The sequence below is a fragment of the Cervus canadensis genome, chromosome 11 (genome assembly GCF_019320065.1).
Source record: "Cervus canadensis isolate Bull #8, Minnesota chromosome 11, ASM1932006v1, whole genome shotgun sequence".
Classification (NCBI taxonomy): Eukaryota; Metazoa; Chordata; class Mammalia; order Artiodactyla; family Cervidae; genus Cervus; species Cervus canadensis.
Window position 1 is genome coordinate 46,362,204 of NC_057396.1, and position 14,707 is coordinate 46,376,910.

General features: G+C 40.5%; 1 protein-coding gene across 4 annotated transcripts in view; it reads right to left on the reverse strand.

The window, feature by feature from the left end:
* STIM1 (stromal interaction molecule 1) overlaps positions 1 to 14,707 on the reverse strand; it is a 195,690-nt gene that overhangs the window by 49,232 nt on the left and 131,751 nt on the right. For all 4 annotated transcript variants that reach the window (XM_043480934.1, XM_043480935.1, XM_043480936.1 and 1 more), the window contains one exon: positions 5,665 to 5,779. In XM_043480934.1, the coding sequence (XP_043336869.1) occupies positions 5,665 to 5,779 (115 nt within the window). The remainder of the gene's footprint in view (positions 1 to 5,664; positions 5,780 to 14,707) is intronic.

A 14,707-nucleotide genomic window follows, 5' to 3' on the forward strand; every position in this document is an offset into this window, starting at 1 on the left:
TTAAAGAGGTAGAAACCTCTGGACTTGGGAACAGAAAGAGGTGAGAGATGCTCAGTTTCCTTTATTAAATGGGGATATAAGTAGGACATTTTTACCCTCCAGTGGCTATTAATATAAATAGAAAATGACAGTGGTTTGTTCATCTTTTTTAGATAACAAAATACAACCAGCATTGATACAGTGATACTTATCACAGTCATTTTATATTTACACCTGAAAGAATGTAAGAGAAAGAAAAAGCCAAGTGTATCTTTTTTCCCCAAAAAATGCAGCAACAAACAACTAATGGTTGAGGAAATTAACTAAATGACTTGAAGATTCACTTAGCAAAGTAACTTATAAATAGCTAAAAGAACAGAATAAATAGATCTCTCTCAAGTTTATGTAAAAGCAAAAAGGGGATGTCTGCTCTTTTATATTGATCTGACTTCTGAAGTGGTTTATGCTAAATTCCAAAGCCACCTGGTCCCCTGTGTTATGTCAGTAGTGAGGACAGTTCTGCTGAGTTTTCTTCCTGAAACCCTTCTGGTTCTCCAATATTGCTCTACTGCTCCTGTAAAAAATCCTGTCCTACAACGAACAGCACAGATAGAACAGGAGGACAGACAGCTTATTTTCTTATTTCCAAAAGCCTAGTAGAAAACAAACATCCTCTCAAGACAAAGTCCTGAGTGCTACTAGAATACCAAGTTCTTTTGCTTTTATCCGGAATCATATTCCTTAGTTAAAATCAAACGATAGTTAAGGTGCTTTTGATTCATAAAAATGGGTAAAGAAATTATTACGAAATATGCTTTGTTCAGCAGACAACATCTTTTTTTTTTTTTTTTTTTTTTTTTGACAACATCTTTTTAAATGTCATGTTAAGGAAAGGGGAGAAGAAACAGTAAAGCAGCACACTTTGTTTAGAAGAATGGAAGCTATGCTTTAGAAGGGAATCCTCTTGGGTCAATGCCTCCCCTTACTACAAAGGGCATAGTTACTGTTTCCACTGGCTCAAACAAACAACAATTCTATTTCTCAAAGATTCTGCAAAATTTACTTAGCTTCTCTTCCATTAAATAACTGCCACTCCCCTTTACCTCAAAGATCTTAAAGGAATTTGAATTTACAGCACCCTCCAGCACCCCCCTCCCACACACACACATACTCTCTATCACTATCATACATAAGTCTGTGATCCAAACTATGCTAATCTGATTCTCCCTCTACCATATCTGACTCTTGAACAAAGACATTTAGAGATGAAAAATGAATATAGCTGAGTCATATGAGAGTTATGTTAGAAGAGGCCAATTCCCTAGTCCTGGCTGCTGGGATCCCTGGAGTTGCCCTTGTTCTGAACTCTTCCTCAGCCCTACTAGTTCAGCTCTCCCTTACTTAATGACTTACTTGTGTATAATAATGAATTTGGCTGGTTTTTATCTTAAGGTCAATTTCCTTGATGATAGGTGTACCTTTGTTATTTGTGGTGGGCTCTGGATCACACTTGAGTTCATGCTAATAAGAACTCTGAATGGGGGCTGGTCACCAGAAAGATCAACCATGTAACTAAAGCATTGGGACTTTGAGCCAAGTGATATCAGTCCAACCTTTGGGGAGGAACAGGAAGCTGGAGATTGAATTCAATCATGTGGTCAATCAATCATGCTTATATTAAGAAAGTGAAAGTGAAGTCACTCAGTCGTGTCCAACTGTGACCCCCATGGACTGTAGCCTACCAGGCTTCTCCATCCATGGGATTTTCCAGGCAAGAGTACTGGAGTGGGTTGCCATTTCCTTCTCCAGGGGATCTTCTTGACCCAGGGATTGAACCCAGGTCTCCCACATTGCAGGCAGACGCTTTACCGTCTGAGCCACCAGGGAAGTTCTTTATATTATAATATATTATATTATATTAATATATTATAGGAGACCCCAATAAAAAGTCTGGACAATGAAGCTCAGTTGAGCTTCATGGTTGCATTATGACTCACGTGCCAGGAGGGTAATGTGTTTTGATTCCATGGGGAGAGGGCACAGAAGCTCCACATTCAGGACCCTACAAGCCCTTGCCATACGGGTACTCTTCCTTTTGCTGGTCCTAATTTTTATCCTTTATAATAAAATTATAATCATAGGCATAGCACTTCCCTGAATCCTGACAGTCATTTAGTAAATTATTAAACCTGAGGGCACTGTTGGAACCCCTGCTTTTGTAGCCAGTTAGTCAGAGCACAGGTGGTCTGGAAACACCTAAAGCTTACAGCTATTAATAGTTTGGTGTCTGAAGTGAGAGTAGTCTTGTTAGGTACTGAGCCTTTTCTTATGAAGTCTGCACTAACTCTGGATAGTGAGTGACAAAATTGCATTACATTATTTCACTTAATGACTCTCTCTGCTTCATCTTCCTCATCTGTAAATGGAGACAATTGTAATAAGCGTACTTCATAAGCTTTTTGTAAGAAATAAGTGAGTTAATATACGTAAAGCACTCAGAACATTGCCTCAGTTCAGTTCAGTTCAGTCGCTCAGTCGTGTCCGACTCTTTGCGACCCCATGAATTGCAGCACACCAGGCCTCCCTGTCCATCACCAACTCCTGGAGTTTACTCAAACTCATGTCCATCGAGTCGGTGATGCCATCCAGCCATCTCATCCTCTGTCGTCCCCTTCTCCTCCTGCCCCCAATCCCTCCCAGCATCAGGGTCTTTTCCAATGAGTCAACTCTTCACATGATGTGGCCAAAGTATTGAAGTTTCAGCTTCAGCATGAGTCCTTCCAATGAACACCCAGGACTGATCTCCTTTAGGATGGACTGGTTGGATGTCCTTGCAGTCCAAGTGACTCTCAAGAGTCTTCTCCAACACCACAGTTTAAAAGCATCAATTTTTCAGCTCTCAGCTTTCTTCACAGTCCAACTCTCACTAGCACATGTTAAATATCAGTTTTTCAGTTGTTATTGTTGTTTTTATTACTAAAGTTCAGAGCTGGCTAATGCAGAAATTATCGGGCTTTTTGGCTTAAATCTAAATAACACAGAAAAAAGACTGGCTCCTACATTAGTCAGAAAATGTTAACAACACTAATCACATAGACGGTACTGACATTAGTCAGCTAATGTTCTGAATACAAATGACCACTGCTGATAACTACATCATCTAGCAAAACCCAGGCCAGCAAGTTTGAGCCAGTGCCAGAATAGTACAGGCTTTTTGTAGCCCTGGAAATTGTAACTCCAGAGTAATTAGGAGCTTTACTTAGAATAATGAAACAAATTGTTTGGAGAAATAGTACATAAGATTCTCACTTTTAGTTTGTCAAACCATCAGGCATGAAATATGGTGAGCAAATCCAAAAACTGTATGTATGTATCATTTCTAGCTTAACTATGAGCAACATCACTGTGCATTGAAATGTTTTTCTCTGATCATCAGTGATGGGTACCAACCCTTAAAAACTCACTCCATCATCTTCCATCTTCCTGTCATTTAGAACAGGTTTGGAAGTGTTTCAATTAGTTGCTAAGTCCAGAAATAAAGTCCTTACCAGAAAATTGTCTTGAGCTGTTTTCTAATATTATGATTTAGTCCCTCTGTTTCTGCATTCTCTTGGTCACTTTTCCTTCCCAGTTCTTCTCTGTGGCTTTCAGAAAAGGCCAGGAATGTTCTCCCTGCCATCTTTCATTCTAAGTTCTTACTTATGACATCCACTCTTAAAACCCAGGCGCCATGGCCTCAAGTTATTACAGAAAAAGAAGAAAACTAAAATTAAATGGTAGTGTTAGAAGATTTTTCCTGGCGGTGCTGGTATCATTCCAAATATCATTTCTGTGCTTGATCTCTCATCAGTAGACAGCCTGAGTTGCTCAGGAGCTATTAAACAAAAGCACCCCAAGAAACTCAACTTCTAATGATTTCCAGTAAGCTATGTATATAGCTAAGTTATGATTCTTCTAAACTGATTTTTAAAAAATAGAGTTAACAGGAAGTATCAGCCTGTCCATCCTACAATCAGGATTAGCATCTAGGTCTTCCTGTTTAAATCTAATGTTTTCTATCTACATTATAGATGATCCCTTCCAGAACTGAAATTCCATAATCCTAGGTAAGAAGTTAAACAAAAATAGAAACTGCCTCATTCCTACCAAAACTGATCTTCTCTACAGCCAAATTAGTGCTTTCAACCAAGGTGGTATGGAAAAACAATGGCCTAGAGAGCAGAAGGCCCAGGTCTAAGTCCTGGCTCCACTATTTACTAAATACAATGAACAAATAACTTAATAAATCTAGGCCTAAGGTTCCTCATCTGAAAAACCACGGACCCTGGTGGTCACTTATGTTTAATTCTTCTTAGCATCAAGACCTACCCTCAGAGAGCCAAGGGACAGATTGTTTCCATTCTTGTTCATATCAAAGGACACTCTAGCCACAGACACAAATGGAAAGGAGGCTAAAGCACTTTTTTTCCCTTCCCTGTGAAGTCTCACACAGTTGGACATGCTCTTTCATTTGGAATTCTGAAGCAAATGCTCTAGGAAAAACAACCCCTCCCCAAAGAAAAGGTACTCTTAGTTTAGTGGGGTTTGCCAAGTGGCCCAGGAGTAAAGAATCCACCGACCAATAAAGGAGACGCAAGAGATGCGAGTTCAATTCCTGGGTCAGGAAGATCCCCTGGAGGAGGGCATAGCAACCTACTCCAGTATTCTTGCTTGGAAAATTTCATGGACAGAGGAGCCTGGCAAGCTACAGTCCACGGGGTCACAAAGAGTCAGACACGACTGAGAGACTGAGTGCTCAATCATAGTTTAGCAGTCTTACACAAGAAAAGAATCTGAAGACAATGTATGACAAAACCCACTGAAATGTTGTGAAGTAATTAGCCTCCAACTAATAAAAAAAAATAATAAAAAAATTTTAAAAAATAAATTAATTAATTAAAAAAAAAAGAAAGAAAAGAATCTGAAGAGTTAAAGCTTTAATAAGTTCAACATGAGTCTGCAGAGTGATATGACTGCTGAAGACACCAGTAGCTAATCAGACTGCATTAACAGACACACAGGGCAGTTCTGTGCTGATCAAACTACACCTACAGGTCTGCGTCCAACTCTAGGAGCCATGATCTAAGAAAGATATTAATGAAAGTGTCTACATGAAGGAGACCAAGATGAAGAGTAGGATGGGGGAAAAAAAAAGCTTTCTTCTAACTAGGTCTATTTTACCTGGAAGAGAAGACTCAAGAGAGAGTCTTAACTGTACTTTGACTCAACCTTTGAATCATCCAGGACTCAGCAGAGCCAGGACCAAGTGGGAATCTTCAGAAGGGCTGCTTCAAAAACCCAGCAGGCTCCCTTTCTCTGGAGATGAAGCAGCCAAAGTTGGGGGGTGGGGGGAGCTGGTGAAGAGAGGGGTAGGAAAATAGGATGGTTTTCAACAAGAATTCTACTAAAGAATAAACCCAACTCTCTTTGGAGCATCTTTCCCCATTCTCAGCACAGTGACTCTACTCAGTGTTATTCAGTCTCGATACAGTCTCTTTTCAGTGACTGGACGCAGAACCATTTCCGTAGTTTGCTCTTTACTAAGCATTTTTACTCATGTCCTTTTAAAGCCAAATTGCTACCCATCTTCTTCTCTCATCTCTAAACCTTCCAGGAACTAGGACTGACAACCAAGCTATTAATTACCTTCTGAAGACTTCCATGCCTTCCACAGGTCCTCCACGCTGATGAGCTTATCCTCACCATGGAAGGTGCTGTGTTTCACTGTTGGGTCATGGTAATTGAGGTCTTCCCTCAGGAACTGCAAGGGAAAAGCACACAAGTCACAAGAGACACCTGGGTGCCACCGCACTAAGATCTCCTCACAAGTCACAGTATATCTGCCGGATATACAAGTGTATCACATCATCTATATGTCCTTCCACGGGAATATGCCCTACTTGCCAAGCAGACTGCCTTTTCTTCTTTGTTACATGTTTCACTCAAGAAAAAAATATAAAATAAGAAATTCATTCCTCATATTTTTTAATTATGGAAAAAGGAAGAAGAATTAACAACTTTTGAGTGCTTATTTATACACTAAGCAACATTCCAAGAGCTTCTATTTTCTCATTTAATCTTCACAACCAATAGATTATATCATACTTATCTTAAAAATGAGAACAGTAATACTCTATAAGAACACAATTTGCCCCAAATTTTGCCTCAAAACATTAAGTTTAAAGAGATTAAATTACTTGCTGTGAAGATTTTAAAATATGTCCTTAAATCTTTGACAATCCTCCCACAAAAGTCAAACTCTCCCCTTGAACATAGACTGACATTAGTGACTCATCTTCTAAGAAACAGAATGTGGCAGCAATGATGTTGAATGACTTCCAAGGCTAGGTTAGAAAAGGCAATATAGATTCCACCTGGCTCACTCCCCTTTGGGACACATGCCTTGGGAGCACTGAGCCAACATGTAAGAAGCCTGGCCACCCTGAATCTGTCATTCTGGAGAGGTAATTTGCGGAGACTATAGAGAGCTAGCAATGTCTGAGCCAGGTCCAGATGGCTGAGTCTTCCAGCCCAGGAGTCAGACAAGTGAGTGACTGAGACTTTAGGTTATTCTAGCCCTTAGTTTTTGAGTTACTTCACCTGATGTCAAGTGGACACAGAGGAGCTGTGCAAGAAGAGGGGGTCAAGTGACAAACATAGGCTGATGGAAGCTATACCTAAAGGAAGGGCCAGATGCTAGTGGAACCTCTTTAGAGAACAAAGAATTGGGGCTGCAACCATCAAGCCTTAAGGATAGGAAAGGAATGTACTGTAAATATAAAGAGTCAGAACCTATAGAAAGAGACCATTTCCTGTGTGACTTTGGGGCAAGCGACTCAGCATCTCTGAGCCTGCTTTCCCCTCAAAATGAGGGTTAATTATCCCTCTCACTTGCGTGTGGTAAGGATTAAATAAGTCATGTTTGCAGAAGTCATAAACTGCCTTTGCACATGTCTTTTAATAGCCCACAGAGCATTTTATAAATTGAAACTATACTTAAAAAATCAAATTCCACCCAAAAAGTCCAACTCTCTATAAAAAAAACAACCTAAAGGTCTAGGAACACTGAACTCCAGTGACAACTCAAGAATTTTATTTAGGAGAGGCTTAAGGGCTGCAGTTTGATGGGAAGGGAGGGTGGTGGCTAAGGGACTTGTCATAATACTGTGCTTGCATAGCAAGTACATTGTGTTTATGTAGGTTGCTCATTAATAGACCAATGGAACAGAATAGAAAGCCCAGAGATAAATCCACGAACCTATGGACACCTTATCTTTGACAAAGGAGGCAAGGATATACAATGGAAAAAAGACAACCTCTTTAACAAGTGGTGCTGGGAAAACTGGTCAACCACTTGTAAAAGAATGAAACTAGAACACTTTCTAACACCATACACAAAAATAAACTCAAAATGGATTAAAGATCTAAATGTAAGACCAGAAACTATAAAACTCCTAGAGGAGAACATAGGCAAAACACTCTCCGACATAAATCACAGCAAGATCCTCTATGACCCACCTCCCAGAATATTGGAAATAAAAGCAAAACTAAACAAATGGGATCTAATGAAACTTAAAAGCTTTTGCACTACAAAGGAAACTATAAGTAAGGTGAAAAGACAGCCGTCAGATTGGGAGAAATAATAGCAAATGAAGAAACAGACAAAGGATTAATCTCAAAAAATATACAAGCAACTCCTGCAGCTCAATTCCAGAAAAATAAATGACCAATCAAAAAATGGGCCAGAGAACTAAACAGACATTTCTCCAAAGAAGACATACAGATGGCTAACAAACACATGAAAAGGTGCTCAACATCACTCATTATTAGAAAAATGCAAATCAAAACCACAATGAGGTACCATTACACACCAATCAGGATGGCTGCTATCCAAAAGTCTACAAGCAATAAATGCTGGAGAGGGTGTGGAGAAAAGGGAACCCTCTTACACGTGTGGGGAATGCAAACTAGTACAGCCACTATGGAAACAGTGTGGAGATTCCTTAAAAAAACTGGAAATAGAACCCATATGACCCAGCAATCCCACTCTGGGCATACACACTGAGGAAACCAGATCTGAAAGAGACACGTGCACCCCAATGTTCATCGCAGCACTGTTTATAATAGCCAGGACATGGAAGCAACCTAGATGCCCATCAGGAGATGAATGGATAAGGAAGCTGTGGTACATATACACCATGGAATATTACTCAGCCGTTAAAAAGAATTCATTTGAACCAGTTCTAATGAGATGGATGAAACTGGAGCCCATTATACAGAGTGAAGTAAGCCAGAAAGATAAAGAACATTACAGCATACTAACACATATATATGGAATTTAGAAAGGTGATAACGATAACCCTATATGCAAAACAGAAAAAGAGACACAGAAATACAGAACAGACTTTTGAACTTTGTGGGAGAATGTGAGGGTGGGATATTTCAAAAGAACAGCATGTATACTATCTATGGTGAAACAGATCACCAGCCCAGGTGGGATGCATGAGACAAGTGCTCCGGCCTGGTGCACTGGGAAGACCCAGAGGAATCGGGTGGAGAGGGAGGTGGGAGGGGGGATCGGGATGGGGAATAAGTGTAAATCTATGGCTAATTCATATCAATGTATGACAAAACCCACTGAAATGTTGTGAAGTAATTAGCCTCCAACTAATAAAAAAATTAAAAAAAAATAAAAAAAATTAATATTATAATGCAACATTTTATAAAGATGTTTTTGCTTAAATTTTACTTAAAATTAAGAAAAAATTAACTGTCTATATCAAACAATATGATGTCACAGTTAGGGCAGCTTAGAGGAGGGGGAGTGGGTACTGAGGAAGATAATGAGGGCTTCTTGATCATAGATGATACTTCTGTGCTCCCATGGCCCCTGTGTATACCTTCATCATTCTTGTTATGGGTCTATCTCCCCTACCAAACTGTATACCCTTTGATAGACAGTCCCAGTTCCCTAGCTATAAACACAGCATTGGAAAATGTTGTATAGAACCAGAACTCTGATGTCCAATATACTTGAAGCAGGCATTATCCCATATCACTCGGAACTGTCCCACATTCAGCTAATAGCTAAAGTCTAATTTAAGACAAAGTTTAAAAGCAATAAAAAAGCAAAAACAAAACCAAAGAGGCAACTTGCAGCTCCCACAACAAGGATTTACTATCTCGGACTCAGAACAAGTGGCTCTTCTGTCAGAAAGGTCTAAGAGGCTCCGTGAGAGTCCTGCCTCACCAGGGGGAATGCAGCACTGGCTAGAGCTGCAGCTCAGCAGCACTCTGAAGAGCCGAGGGACCAGTTGTCACTAGGTATATTTAGTTCTGTGAGCTCAGAAAAGTGATTTCCCTGGCGTGGTACAAAGCATGCAACCCCATCCCTAGTGAGGCAGTAGTGAAGGGGTATGGGTGACAGCAGACAGGAGGGGAGACATCTCTCCAGAATTCCTAGCAAAATAGGTCCATCCAGCTTCATTAGGGAACAGAATTCACTGAGGTAAAGCTGGAAGAGGAACAGCACATCTTTGGATGCAGGAATCAGGCAGGCCTCCTGGGTTCTTCCCTGGAAGCAATTACTCCTCCTTCCCTCTTTCACCTTGCTCCCCAATGTTCACCCTGCATGTTTCCCAAACCACACCACACCACCTACCCTCTTGCTTCTCCACACATACAATGTTAATAACCCACAACACACATACCTCAGATCTGAGAAGCTTCCCAACTCTTGTTTGCCATTTGAATATCTAGCAAGGACCCACAACAAATTTTAGCTACAACAGCTCTGCACACCATTGGTACTGAATGCTGGGACATGAACATGTCGGGGTGAAGTATCTGTTTTCAGTGAGACCAGAAGCTTTTGCTCAAGGTAAGGGAGAAGACAGTCATTTCTCACTCACCTTTGTACATCTAGTCTTACTCCTGCCAGCCCATCTACCATACTACTCACCAAAATAAGATTTGTAAAGTATAAGTCTAATTATACCAACATACCTACTTAAAACCCCATGACTCCCCATAACCTCCAGGATAAAGCCCTAGCTTCTTGGGCTTACATTCAAGGCCTGTTCCAATCTGGCCCATAGAGTAACTTCTCAGTCAGTTTCCTGGCCATTCTCCCTCCCTACCAGACATCTACACTCCAGACCAGGGGTCAGGAAACTACAGTTGTGGGCCAAATCGATCTTGCTGATTGTTTTTATAAATAAAGTTTTTTTGGAATACAGACACGTCATTCATTTATGCACTGTCCACAGTTGCTTTCATGCTTCAAAGGCAGAACTGAGTTGTGACAGAGACTATATGGACAGGAAAGCCTGAAATATTGACTACTATCTGGCAGAAAAAGTTTGCCAACATTTGCTCTAGATACACCAAGCCACTTCAGGTTCCTTGAACAAACCATGCTCCTTTATACTTCTAAGCTTTTACACAAGGTGCTCCATTTAATATATATCTCCTCTTCCATCTGCTGAAGAAAAAGTCTCTGCTTCTGTGAAGTTTTCCAGATCTTTCCCAAGCAAGTTAATTGCCCTCTCCTATTTGTTCTCTTAGTTCTCAGGGTCATACATCTATGACAGTACTTATCCCATTATACCATAATTGCTATTTAATTACTCCCCTTTTACTCCCCCTAAGCAACTCAAATATAGAAACTGTATTTTATTTGTCATTTATCTCTTTATCCAGCACCTTGCAAATTCTCTGGAACACCTAAATAAATAAGTAATTCAGCTCTGTAAGCCAACCTCCAGGCATACAGCCTGGCACAGAGCAGGGTATGTGGTTATTAAATAACTGAATGAGCGTCTCTCACTTGAGCTTGCCCTACAAGACCCAGAAGAATGCATAGTTTCAATTGGCAGTCAATGCATATTATGTCTACTATACAGAAGAAAGAAAAGTGTCCCCAAATTGCCAGCCAATCTAAAACAAAGATATTCATCTAGAAGTCAGGGGATTATACTGGCTTGGGTTCAATATAACATGATGGTTTCAAGCTTGGTTCTGGAGTCGGTATTATAAATGGATTAATTCACATAAAGAACTTAGAATAGTACCTGGAACAAAATAAGCTCTCATATGTATGAACTGAGCTCCACTATATATTAATACATTTAATATACTATAAGAGGAATATAAGGATACTAAGAACATTCAATCCTGAAGCCCACTATTACAATGATGCTGATCTCTCATGTGTAAAGAAGACACAAAAGAGGAAGAAGACAGATAGGTCCTAAGTGCTTGTTATTCAATATATCAAGACCATGTGCCAAGCAATCAGCAACAGACGAGGCACTGTAAGCTATTGCCTTCTAAGGCCCTTTCTATTCTATTCAATGATTCTTACTTTGAAAGCTTTAACTCCATTTAAAATAGAAATTTCACAACCTTGGCAAGACCCTACCTGCCTTATTTGCCATATCAACTGTCAATTCTTCCCATCCCCAGTGATAATGAAATACTCGAAATTCCCTGAAAGTACCAGGCTCTTGACAGGTCTCACATCTTTGCACATACTATTCCCTTAGCTAAAACACTCTCCTTCTCCTAATCATTCCAAATCATCTTTTCAGATTCAAATGACACATTACAACTCTGTACATGGGTAAAACTAACTTAACTCTTCCTCTTCTGTGACTCCATCATAATATCCACTTATCCTTTTTATATCCTTATCTGTTTACACAGCTATTTCCACAACCAGAGGAACATCTTCTAGGCAGCAACTTTACCATTCACTTCCATCCATCTAGTACCCAGCACATATGCAGGTACAGAGAATCTCTCTGAGGCCAATAATATAGTTTAGTCCTTGTCATGGAATTCTCCTTGATGTCCTCAGGCCATGACATTGGTCATATGATGCAGATGAAACCTTAGAGGTAGCATCTAAAGTTGCAACTTGCTAAGTACCTGGCCAGAATGGTAAAGACTAATAAATTTAACATCTCCAGTCTTGAAAACTATCAGGACCAAAGTATCCAAAAACAAGCCAAGGACTACTGCCTGGGGATTCTTATGAGAGGGGGATGAAGATGGATCACTAAAAATATTTCCCCAGAAAGAAAGGATTATCTTCTTAATTGGGATCAATTCTGCTATATTTGGGCTTCCCTGCTGGCTCAGTGGGTAAAAAAATCAGCCTGCAATGCAGGATACCTGGATTTGATCCCTGGGTTAGGAAGATCCCCTAGAGAGGGAAATCGCAACTCACTCCAGTATTCTTGCTGGAGAAATCCCATGGACAGAGGAGCCTGAGGGGCTACAGTCCATGAGGTCGTGAGAGTTGGACACAACTTAGCAACTAAACCACCACTGCTATATTTACATAGGATGAAAACACAGCATGGTACAGAATGTGCTATAGGTAAGAATGTTTTTAAAAACTGATGAGTTAGAGGGGACTTTGGGGCTTCCCTGGTGGCTCAGAGGTTAAAGCGTCTGCCTGCAATGCGGGAGGCCTGGGTTCGATCCCTGGTTTGGGGAGATCCCCTGGAGAAGGAAATGGCAACCCACTCCAGTATTCTTGCCTGGAGAATCCCATGGACGGAGGAGCCTGGTGGGCTACAGTCCACAGAGTCGCAAAGAGTTGGACACGACTGAGCGACTTCACTTTTGACTTGACAGTGTAAGGAGCTCCATAGACCCAGTAAAGTGGCAAAAATTACTTTCTAACAGCAATCATTTAAAGTTTCTAGAAATGGTCCTAGGGCATACAGCAAATGAAGAAACATCAAGATCTACTAAAACTCAGGAAGAAGAGTGACAGTCTGTAGTACTTTAATTAACACGTGCTCTCTCTCTTCCTCCCCGCTTTCAAATCAGTAAGACAGAAACTCCATTCCAGACTGGTGCAGCCAAGAACAGAAGGCTCCCTCTTTCCCAGGCTCCCAGTTGGAAGGCTATCTGCCTAAGAGAAGCAGATGACAGCATGTCTTCTCCCATCTTCAGTTATCTGTTGCTAAAGCTAAATTCTAGAAGAATCCAGCCAAGAAGTGGGCCTCCCTACTTCCACTTAGGTCCCACTTATGGGGCAGGGACTTCACCTTGGATGCAGAGCCACGGAGGATATTGGGGCATTGATTGCCATTTTCCTAGCTTATAAGACAGCAATTATACTCTGGGAGAGGTAAGCCAAGAAGGGTACTGCCACCCTTCCATCAAATGCTCGGCTACTAAGGTAGGGGTGTCAAAGAGAAGCCATTATCAACTGACCTTCAACTCCAGAACCATAGCTCAGAGATTTTGCCTGGTGGGAGAAGCAGGGTTTAAATAGAGAGTTTTTAACCTTTCCCCAAAGGAAATTATTTTTTTTTTGCAACAGAATGTGAAGAAGTTCAATACTAAGGGCTCTCTGAAAAACAGTGAAAATTGTAGTGAAAGGCAATTGAGAGGAGATGGGTGGATTCATTAGAGATATAGGTTAAACTGTAGGCTAAAGAATTTGCTGATGAGAACATGGAAAAGAAACAGTTGGGAGGAGCCCCCCTGGAGTAGGAACAAATCTCAAACACTGATCTCAGGAACTATGCTTTCAAAGGAGCTCTAATATGATTGGATCATTCTGTGGAGAAAACTTCTGCCCCAGGGCATTGTTGAAAGCAATAGAGTAATAATCAGATGACAACTAACAGCGCTTAACATCTGAGTGTGGCCAGGAAAAGACAAAGTCAAAGACAGCCCTGCCAAAACCACTGCCATTCAAAGGTGACTGCGGGTATATCCAAGGCTGTACCCTCTGAGAAGCAACATCAGAGGCTTCACATTATAAGGAGTTGGTAGGAATAGACCACTGAAATAATCTTTCTAGTCACCAAACAAATAAACAAGTAAATAATAATAAGCCTCAGAGGGGTTGGGAGTTGTAGCCAGAGTTGCTACAGTATACTATCAAAAAATCCACTTTCTAAAAAAAAAAAAAAAATCCACTTTCTAACAACATATACATTGTGCACGTATGTTTATGTGTGTGTGTGTGCAAGCTAAGTTGCTTCAATCGGGTCTGACTCTTTGCAGCCCCATGGACTAGAGCCCACCAGGCTCCTCTGTCCATGGGATTCTCCAGGCAAGAATACTGGAGTGTGATGCTGTGCCCTCCTTCAAGGGATCTTATCAACCCAGGAATTGAACTCACATTTCTTATGTCTCCTACATTGGCAGGCAGGTTCTTTACCACTAGCACTACCTAAGGACCCCGTGTGTGTGTATCACACACACACATACATATATAGATATCTCTCTCTTTCTCCCCTGCCCCATATATATATGGCATGCAAAATAACAAGGAAGTATGACCCATACACCAGAAAAAAAGCACACAACAGAAATTGTGAGAGCAACCAAATTTCAAACTTAATAGAAAAAGGCTTCACAGTAACCAGTACAAATATGTTCAAAGACAAAAGGAAACCATAAGTAAAGAAGTAAGGGAATGTTTGATGACAATGTCACATTAAATAAGGAATGTTAACAGATAGAAATTACAAAAAAGAACCAAAGGGATGCTGTGGAGTTGAAAAATACAGTAATTAAAATGAAAATTTCAGAAGAAGAGCTCAACAGCAGCTCGGAACCACCAAAAGACAGAAGTAGCAAATTTGATGATGGACTAAAAGAGACTATTACACAATCCCAAAAAAGACAGGAAAAAAGGATGAGAAAAATGAACAGT